The sequence below is a fragment of the Globicephala melas genome, chromosome 12, assembly GCF_963455315.2.
Source record: "Globicephala melas chromosome 12, mGloMel1.2, whole genome shotgun sequence".
In the NCBI taxonomy this organism is placed as follows: Eukaryota; Metazoa; Chordata; class Mammalia; order Artiodactyla; family Delphinidae; genus Globicephala; species Globicephala melas.
In genome coordinates this window covers 30,659,571-30,669,626 of record NC_083325.1, presented here as the reverse complement: position 1 = coordinate 30,669,626, position 10,056 = coordinate 30,659,571, and the positions used below count along the sequence as shown (strand labels likewise).

The 10,056-nt window shown below is 38.1% G+C and overlaps 1 protein-coding gene across 4 annotated transcripts in view; it reads right to left on the bottom strand.

Annotated features, from left to right (window-relative positions):
- Window positions 1-10,056, bottom strand: part of C12H2orf42 (chromosome 12 C2orf42 homolog) — a 42,433-nt gene that overhangs the window by 2,841 nt on the left and 29,536 nt on the right. For all 4 annotated transcript variants that reach the window (XM_030877472.2, XM_060309285.1, XM_030877473.2 and 1 more), the window contains 2 exons: window positions 7,646-7,746; window positions 6,150-6,312 (listed from right to left, as the gene is read on the bottom strand). In XM_030877472.2, coding sequence (XP_030733332.1) covers window positions 6,150-6,312; window positions 7,646-7,746 — 264 coding nt within the window. The remainder of the gene's footprint in view (window positions 1-6,149; window positions 6,313-7,645; window positions 7,747-10,056) is intronic.

The following is a 10,056-nucleotide window of genomic DNA, read 5'->3' as shown; positions in this document are numbered from 1 at the left end:
AGTGTCACAAAAAAGTTAAAAGGATGGCAAACATCAGAAAAATGTAAAACAAAAGAAAGCTGGTGTCACTGTTGTAATATTGAACAAAGATGAATTTAGGGCAAATGTTATTTTTACATTGATAAAGTATTGCTATATACTGAATCTACATTCTCCCAAAATTTCTCCCAAATTTTGTATCCTCCCAAGATTCATAAATTGAAAACCTAATCCCTGATGTGATAGTACTTGGAGGTGGGGGCTTTGAGAGGTGATTAGGTCATGAGGGCAGATGAATGAGATGAGTGCCCTTATTTTAGACCCCAGAGACATCCTTGCCCTTTCTGTAATGTGAGGACACAAAGTGAAGACTGCTGATGGCCGTCTTTGAGCCGGGAAGCAGGCCCTCACCAGACATCGAATCTGTTGGTGCCTTTATCTTGGATTTCCCACCCCGCAGAACTGTGAGAAATAAATTTCTGTTGTTTGTAAGCCACCCAGTTTATGGTATTCTGTTATAGCAGCCCAAATGGACTAGACAATATATTTACATTGACATCTGTCAATAACTCTGATGTACCAAAAACACTGCATTACAATACTCAAAGTCTTTTTGCAATATCAGAAGACATTTAGAGAAACATAACTGTAGTAGGAAACTGTCTCACAACTCTGCTAAGTTGTATAAGTCTTAAAGCTATATAAGACTTTACATTGGATAAATAATAACATCTTTGCTAGCACAAATTAATATCATACATTAGGTTAGTGAGAAAATATTTTTAAATCCCTAAAATAAATAGAAATTGAAAGGCACATCTTCTCAAAATAATAAAAGTAGAAATTTATAGCTAAGAATATAAAAATCAAACCAATTCAACCAACTGGAAATTTTAAATACAAAGTGTTGGGGACACAGAGAAACTAAACTACGATTAGAGACTATTTAGATATTAATAATAAGAAGAACCTTAAATGTTCTTATTATCAAATATGAATTTTAAAAATTAACTGATAACTTCAAAAGGTATAAAAATTTAAAAATTCCAAAAAAGTGTTAGAAAAAAATTTTAAAGAGTTGGGAGAAATTTTTACAGACAAAAGCATAAAATAGTTCAAAACAGACATTCAGATAAATACAAGAGCCAGTTCCTTGAAAAAGACAAAAAATTCTTGGAGTATATAACTATAGACCTAGGTTTTAAAAGTTATGTGATTATCCTCTATACCAAAAATTATAAAAATGTACACAATTTAAATTTTGGATGAAAACAGGAGAATTTTTTGGGAAAAAAACAATTAAAATTGACTAAAGAAGAGGTAGAGACTGTGAGTACAAATATAAATCAGAAGAAATTAAACAAGTTTTTAGAGAACTGCCTGCAAGTAAAGTTTAGGTCCAAGAGAATAAATTCTTTCAAACATTCAAGGAACAGATATTTCCTAAGCTATTTTTTAAAATTAATTTTTATTGGAGTATAGTTGATTTACAATGTTGTGTTAGTTTCTGCTGTACAGCAAAGTGAATCAGTTATACATATACACATATCCACTCTTTTTTAGGTTCTTTTCCCATATAGGTCATTACAGAGAATTGAGTAGAGTTCCCTGTGCTATACAGTAGGTTCTTATTCGTTATCTATTTTATATATAGTAGTGTGTATATGTCAATCCCCAAATCCCAATTTACCCTTCCCCCCAAGATATTTAATTTGGTCCAAAGCTTTCTAAAATCATTTTCTATATAACTATTACAAAACCCCAAAAAAGATAGCCTCCAAAAAAGAAACTGTAGGCAGTTAATACTTATGAATCAATAATAAAAAATCCTAAATAAAGTATTAGCAAATAGACTCTACATAATACATATCAAAATAAAAAAGACCACACAGGATTTATTCCAGAAAGGCAAGATTACTTCAATATTAGACATTTATTCATAAAACTCACATTGTAAATCAATTATACTTAAATAAAATAAATAAATTTCATTGCACTTGGGTCAAAACAGTTCATCTTTTGAGGTTTCTCAAAAGATGGTAAAAAGGTATTTCAAGGGACTTCCCCAGTGGTCCAGTGGTTAAGACTCCCCCTTCCAATGCAGGGATACAGGTTTGATCCCTGGTCGGGGAACTAAGTTCCCACGTGCTGCGGGGTGTGGCCAAAAATTAAAAAAAAAAAAGGTATTTCAAAAAATTAAATTCTAGGGAGTTCCCTGGTGGTCTAGTGGTTAGGATTCGGTGCTTTCACTGCTGTGGCCCAGGTCTGATCTCTGGTTGGGGAACTCCCGTAAGCCATGTGGTGAGGCCAAAAAATAATACATAAATAAATAAAAATAATTTAAAAAACAACTACATTAAAAAAAATCAATTCTATTTCCTAATAAAAATACTTAATAAACCAAGAATATGATATGCTGTTATAATAAAAAATTTTATCTGAAATCAATAACCAATAGTTCATTATTTAATAGTGAAACACAGAGCAGCTTTTCCCAGAAAAATTCTATGAAATGCTAATGGTATTCCCCTGAAAAGTGTTGACCGGTCAAATAAACCGGGGAAAACTTAAGTTAAATGAAGTTCAACGGTATTTTAATTTCAGGATCTTTTTAATATGCAAATTTATAGGATGAGTTACTAAGAGGGATACATTATATTCTAAGACACTTCTCCCTACTGCCTCCCTACTCCAGTTGTAACATTATCTGCAATCTGAGTATATCATACAACCAGGGAAGTTCTCATGTGGCAAAGTTTCTTTTCCCAGCAAAAAAGTTATTACAAAATTGACTGAACAAGGTTCAGGGAGTCTTAGAATCAAGGGTCTTAGAATCAAAGAAATACAGTATGTAGCATTTCTCAAACTTATCAGATCATGGAACACTTTTTTCACAGCATACTTATCACTATCTCTTCTTCAAGACAGAGTTGGAAAATCCTATGCTGGAGGAGTTTTTACTATAGTAAAAATGATAGTTTTACTATAGTAAAATGAAAATCTCAGCTGCTAGCTTTACTATTATTCATTGTTGCTCTTGAAGTTGTAGCTAATTTAACAAGAAAAAAACAATGAGATATAAACATTTGATAGGAAACAAAATTATCATTATTTTTCAAGTGATATAATTGATTTCCCAGAAACAACAGGTAAACAACTATCATCGCTACTAGGAACTCATTAAGGAGGGCAACTTGATAGTAATTATATCAAAATCAAGAGCTTTCCATACACTGGCAGTAACAAGTTAAACACATGATAAATACCTTATTCCCAAGAGCGGCCAAAAATATATTTCACAAGAATTTGACAAAATAATTATAAATTCTAAATTTCTTGGTGACACAGTTCACTGCCCTGACAGTGCTTATAGCCTAGTCAGTGGAAAGACAGGTGAATGTTGGATGGCTAGGAGTGAAGGCTCTGGAGTCTAAAACTGCCTGGAATTGAGGACCAGCTCCACCACTTTACTAGCTGTGTAACTCTGGACAGGTTACTGCACCTATCTTCACCTCAGTTTATTCATCTGTAAATGGGGATCACAGAATCTACCTCTGAGTGGGCTGATGAGCATTAAATGGATTAATCTAGGTAAAGAACTTAAAATAACAGCTGGCACAGAGTAGGTGCTCATTAAGTGCTACTTGTTATAGTTGTCATTATTATTATTAAATTATTATACCCAAGTTAAAAATAGACAAAGAAAAAGCAATTCATCAAATACAAATGACTAATATGAAAATTTACTCTCATTAACATTTGAGGGTAATGCAAATTAAAAGAATGATAGAACATTTTTTGGCTATCAAGTCAATAAAGATTAAAAAAAGAAACTCTTGGGGATTTCCCTGGTGATGCAGTGGTTAAGAATCCGCCTGCCAATGCAAGGGACATGGGTTCGATCCCTGGTCCGGGAAGATCCCACATGCCACGGAGCAACTAAGCCCGTGCACCACAACTACTGAGCCCACATGCCACAACTACTGAAGCCCGCGCACCTAGAGCCCATGCTCCACAACAAGAGAAGTCACTGCAATGATAAGCCCATGCACCGCAATGAAGGGTAGCCCCCTGCAATGAAGAATAGCCCCCTGCTTGCCACAACTAGAGAAAGCACATGGGCAGCAATGAAGACCCAACACAGACAAAAGTAAAAAATAAAAAAGAGAAACTCTTTCATGCATGGCTAGCAGGAGTAAACTGCAGAAATATTACAATCTTTCTGGAGGGCAGTGTGACAAAAACAATCAAAAGTCCTAAAAATGTACATAATCTTTGACCCTCCAGTTTAACTTTTAAGAATTTACCCGAAAGAATATCCTAAATAAATTAGGAAATAATTAAGGCTATAAAAGGTTTGTCTAAAAGGAAGTTAATTATAAAAGGAAGCATTGTTCATAATAGCAAAAAGTTTGAAACAACTTAAATTCAGGATTGACTAGAGTGAGATAACTTAATGAATGAATTTTATGAAGCTGTTTAAAAATGTTGTATTCACAATAGCCAAAAGGTTGAAGCAATCCAAGTATCCAAACAGATGAATGGATACACAAAATGTAGTAGATACATATAATGAAATATTGTTCAGCCTTAGAAAGGAAAGAAAATTTGTCACATGCTACAACGTGGATGAACCTTGAAGAGATTATGCTAAGTGAAATAAGCCAGTCACAAAAGGACAAAGATTGTATGATTCTAATTTGAGTCGTCAAATTCATACAGACAGAAAGTAGAATGGCACCAAGGTCTGGGGGGAGGCAGGAATGCAGAGCTAGTATTTGATGGGTAGTTTCAGTTGAGAAAGATGAAAACGTTCTGGAGATGGACGGTGGTGATGGTTGCACAACAATGCAAAAGTACTTAATGCCAGAAAACCTTATGCTTAAAAATGGTTAAAATGTTAAGTTTTATACTACATGTTTTATAATAATAAAAAAAGTTTAAAAAATAATGTTGAAGACAGACATGGAAAGCTGTTCATGATGTATTTTTAAGTGAAAAAAGCTGCTAAGATATGATCCCATGTTTTAGAAACTCTTTATCTTTTCTTTTCTTTTTTAAATTTATTTATTTGTTTGTTTTCAGTTTTGGCTGTGTTGGGTCTTTGTTGCTGTGCATAGGCTTTCTCTAGTTGCGGTGAGTGGGGGCTACTCTTCGCTGCGGTGCGCAGGCTTCTCATTGCAGTAGCTTCTCTTGTTGCAGAGCATGGGCTCTAGGCACGCAGGCTTCAGCAGTTGTGGCACGTGGGCTCAGCAGTTGTGGCTTGCGGGCTCTAGAGTGCAGGCTCAGTAGTTGTGGTGCACGGGCTCAGTTGCTCTGCGGCATGTGGGATCTTCCCGGGCCAGGGCTCAATCCCGTGTCCCTTGCATTGGCAGGCAGATTCTTAACCACTGCGCCACAAGGAAAGCCCCTAGAAACCCTTTTCATGCACAGAAAAAAAAGTCTGAAAGGGTATACACCAAAATCTTAATGATGATGTCATCTATAGTGGGTGGGATTACAGGTGGTTTTTATTTTTCTCCTCCTTTATGCTCTATAATGAAATCTATGATTTCTGTATAATGAACAGGTATTACTTCTCTAATTTTATTTTTTTAAAAATAAATTTATTTATTTTTGGCTGTGTTGGGTCTTCGTTGCTGTGCACGGGCTTCCTCTAGTTGTGGCGAGTGGGGGCTACTCTTCATTGCTGCGCGTGGGCTTCCTCTAGTTGCGGCGAGCTGGGGCTACTCTTCGTTGCGGTGCATGGGCTTCTCATAGCGGTGGCTTCTCTTGTTGCGGAGCACGGGCTCTAGGTGTGCAGGCTTCAGTAGTTGTGGCACATGGCCTCAATAGTTGTGGTTTGCGGGTTCTAGAGCTCAGGCTCAGTAGTTGTGGCGCATGGGCTTAGCTGCTCTGTGGCATGTGGCATCTTCCAGGCCAGGGCTTGAACCCATGTCCCTTGCATTGGCAGGCAGATTCTTAACCACTGTGCCACCGGGGAAGCCCTCTAATTTTATTTTTAAAGTACTGGCTCAGATGAAACAAAACAACTTATCCCATGACTGCCTTTACAAAATGTGTGAATGTGTCTTCTTTGTTCAAGGTCAAGCCCCAAAGTTGAGGACAGCGTAATACACACAGGTGACCCTCAAAGGAAGGTGTGCTGTTGAAACCACCAATTTACTTACCAACTTTGAGAAAAGTTTTTAGTTCCAAGGGTCGCAGCACTGGCTGCTTTTCTATACGGCCATAGGTTTCTGCTATGCTCTCTACTTCTACTTTAGGGCATTTAAACAGCTCATAAGTCCCATCCCGGTTCTGGATAAAACTCCGGGTGATTTCCAAAGGCATCTGCATGTGGAGACAATACCAAGAAAGGTGAGAAAGGAAAAACTTTCAAAGTAGACGAACATTGGATGACAACAGATTGTATTCATTCTTTTCTAAGTACACTCAAATTAACTAAAATTTCCCCTTGTATTTTCAAGTAAATTTTTTCAACAGTTCTGCCTTTCCTTTTCTCTCTGTAACTTTCATTTGAACCCTTACCAAACCATACTGAACTGAATGCCTAATACCTTCATGGCTACCTGACTGCTACTGGCACAGACCTGCTCTAAAATCAGTTTTATTCCCTCCCCTACTGCTCTGCTAGCAGCAATCTTCTTCTAAAAACCCTACCAACAGCACCTATAGCTGACCTCACATCCTGTGTGTTTCCACCATCCTTGAGACTAAGCCAGAGCTTGAACTGAATTTTGCCTTTGCCACTAAACAGCAGGCTGAGCTTCTCATAGCCTGTTTCTCGTCTGCAAAATACTGTTAATACCAGTGCATGGTTGTGAGATTGAATGGGGTGATACAGGTAAGTAACGTGCAACACAGAAGCTCCACGACTTGACTTTGCTCTGGGGCTGCTGCAGTGCCTCCCTGAACCCCGCCCTTTTCAGGCTAGAAGCTGTTTCTGCGACATCCTCCATTTAAAGAAGTTCCTCAGGTGTCTTTAGTGCGAACATAGGCCTTTCCTAAAGTTCCCATGTAAGTTCTATAGTTACCAAACAATTTATTTTTCTGAACATAACAGTGCCTTGCAATTCAGCTAATCTTAATGTATTAAATCACATGATGCTGAGTCTTCCACACTATTCCATTATCATAGGAAGGGAAAATCCTCACATTTTTAGGATCTGCTTGAAAAAAATGTCTAATATTGCCCCTGTGAGAAAGGACACAAACTACTTAAGAATCATTTCTCTAGTGAGAGCTAAATTGCAGTTTGGAGAGGAACACTGAATTGTGCTGGACCCATGGACTTCACAAACAGTATATCATCTCAAATTATATATATACTTTCTAGCTGCTTGCCAGTTAACCTAGGGCTCACCATGGCTAGTAGGGCATCATTATTTAATTTACAAGAAAGAGCATCCCTGTTTTCTGATCCCAAAGGCAAAGAAAAAAGGATACTCCAATTTAAGATACATCCTCAAGCTACAGGGAATACCTATTAAAATCAGAGTTGGAACAATAAAGCCATGAATATTTCTGAATAATCTCTTAGTATGAAAAAAAGGAATTCTCTTTGGTGTCCATGACTCAAGGAGCTGGTGCAAACATACTTCCTGCACTTGCTTCCCTCTCTTCCCCTCTCTGCCCTCCCACTACTGTAGAAATAAACTCTTACCTCTGGGGTATCTAAGATTTGTTTAACTTGCAGGATATTCGTGATATGCCAGGTATACTTGGAAAAGGTTCCCAGTGGCAAAGCATCTTTGCGAACAAAAGCTTCAAGGTAAAAAGGGGGTAAAATTAGACTATCGAAAAATAACATGCTCTTTCGCTGAATTTGTTATCCAGTTTCTGGAGAGTTCAGTGAAGTGATATTCCTGCCTTATAGAATCTCAGTCCTCTAAAAAAGGTATTTTATACACACACACACACACACACACACACACACACACACACACACACAGTTTTGGGTTGGCCAAAAGGTTTGTTCGTTTTTTTCCATAAGATGGCTCTAGTATTGCTTAGTGGTCTTTTTTTTTGCGGTACACGGGCCTCTCACTGCTGCAGCCTCTCCCTTTGCGGAGCACAGGCTCCGGACGCGCAGGCTCAGCAGCCCTGGCCCACGGGCCCAGCCGCTTTGCGGCACGTGGGATCCTCCCGGACTGGGGCATGAACCCGCGTCCCCTGCATTAGCAGGCGGACTCTCAACCACTGGGCCACCAGGGAAGCCCTGCTTAGTGGTCTTTAACTTCATTTGAAACAATCTTGTTAGATTGTATTGTGACAACTGTCCTATCAGTTGCATTTAAAAAAAACTTATCAAAATTGGTGAATTTCTGTGTATCCATTTTAATATTGAAGATGGAAGAAAAAAAGCAACATTTTCCTTATATTACGCTTTATTATTTCAAGAAAGGTAAACATGCAACTGAAACACAAAAAAAGATTTGTGCAGTGTATGGAGAAGGTGCTGTGACTGATTGAATGTGTCAGGAGTGATTTGTGGAGTTCTGTGCTGGAGATCTCTTGCTGGACGATGCTCCACAGTTGGGTAGACCAGTTGAAGTTGATAGCGATCAAATCGAGACATTAATTGAGAACAATCAACATTATACCACGCGGGAGATAGTCGACATACTCAAAATATCTAAATGAAGCGTTGAAAATCATTTGCAGCAGCTTGGTTATGTTAATTGCTTTGATGTTTGGGTTCCACATAAGTTAAGTGAAAACAACCTTCTTGACTGTGTTTCCTCATGCAATTCTCTACTGAAACGTAATGAAAATGTTCTGTTTTTAAAACAAATTGTGATGGGTGATGAGAAGTGGGTAGTGTACAATAATGTGGAATGGAAGAGATCATGGGGCAAGTGAAATGAACCACCACCAACGACACCAAAGGCCGGTCTTCATCCAAAGAAGGTGACGTTGTGTATGTGATGGAATTGGAAGGGAGTCCTCTATTATGAACTCCTTCTGGAAAACCAGACAATTAATTCCAACAAGTACTGCTCCCAATTAGACCAACTGAAAGCAGCACTCAGTGAAAAGTGTCTGGAATTAGTCAACAGAAAACGCTTCATCTTCCATCAGGATAACGCAAGACCGCACGTTTCTTTGATGACCAGGCAAGAACTGTTAGAGCTGGGCTGGGAAGTTCTGACTCATCTGCCGTATTCACCAGACATTGCACCTTCGGATTTCCATTTATTTCGGTCTTTACAGAATTCTCTTAATGGAAAAAATTTCAATTCCCTGGAAGACTGTAAAAGACACCTAGAACAGTTCTTTGCTCAAAAAGATAAAAAGTTTTGGGAAGATGTGGGATTATGAAGTTGCCTGAAAAATGGCAGAAGGTAGTGGAACAAAAGGGTGAATATGTTGTTCAATAAAGTTCTTGGTGAAAATGAAAAATGTGTCTTTTATTTTTATTTTAAAAACGAAGGAACTTTTTGGCCAACCCAATATATATATTTTTTGGCCGTGCCGCGCAGCCTGAGGGATCTTAGTTACCCCACCAGGGATCGAACCTAGCCCCGGCAGTGAAAGTGCTGAGTCCTAACCAATGGACCGCCAGGGAATTCCCTAAAAAAGGAATTCTAAAAGCAAATCTATGATAGAGTTTTGGCAGAAATGTGATGAATCAAATGATAAGGATTTCTGCTATAAAAAGTCTCTGATGCTTCTTTTGAGATACTACTGATTTTTGACATCTTGGCAACTTGTTTGTTTGGTAAGTCTACACACAGAGGACTCTATTATAAAACAGCCTCTTCCAACTTTAGATAAGTCAGAGGTCAAATCATAGTCCTTAAAATAACTACATAGAGTTTAAGCCTGCTCACGTGGTTGCCAATCTATTGCCCTGCAATAGATCCCAGATTATAAAGGGGTTCCACTGAAGGACCCCAAAAGATCTAAGCAATAGGTTAAAATTAATGTATTAGGCCTAAAATGGTTTGTTTTTGTTTTTGTTTTGGCTGCACTACTCAGCATGCAGGATCTTAGTTCCCCGACCAGGGATCGAACCCATGCCCCTTCAGTGGAAGTGTGGAGTCCTAACCACTGGACTGCTAGGAAATTCCA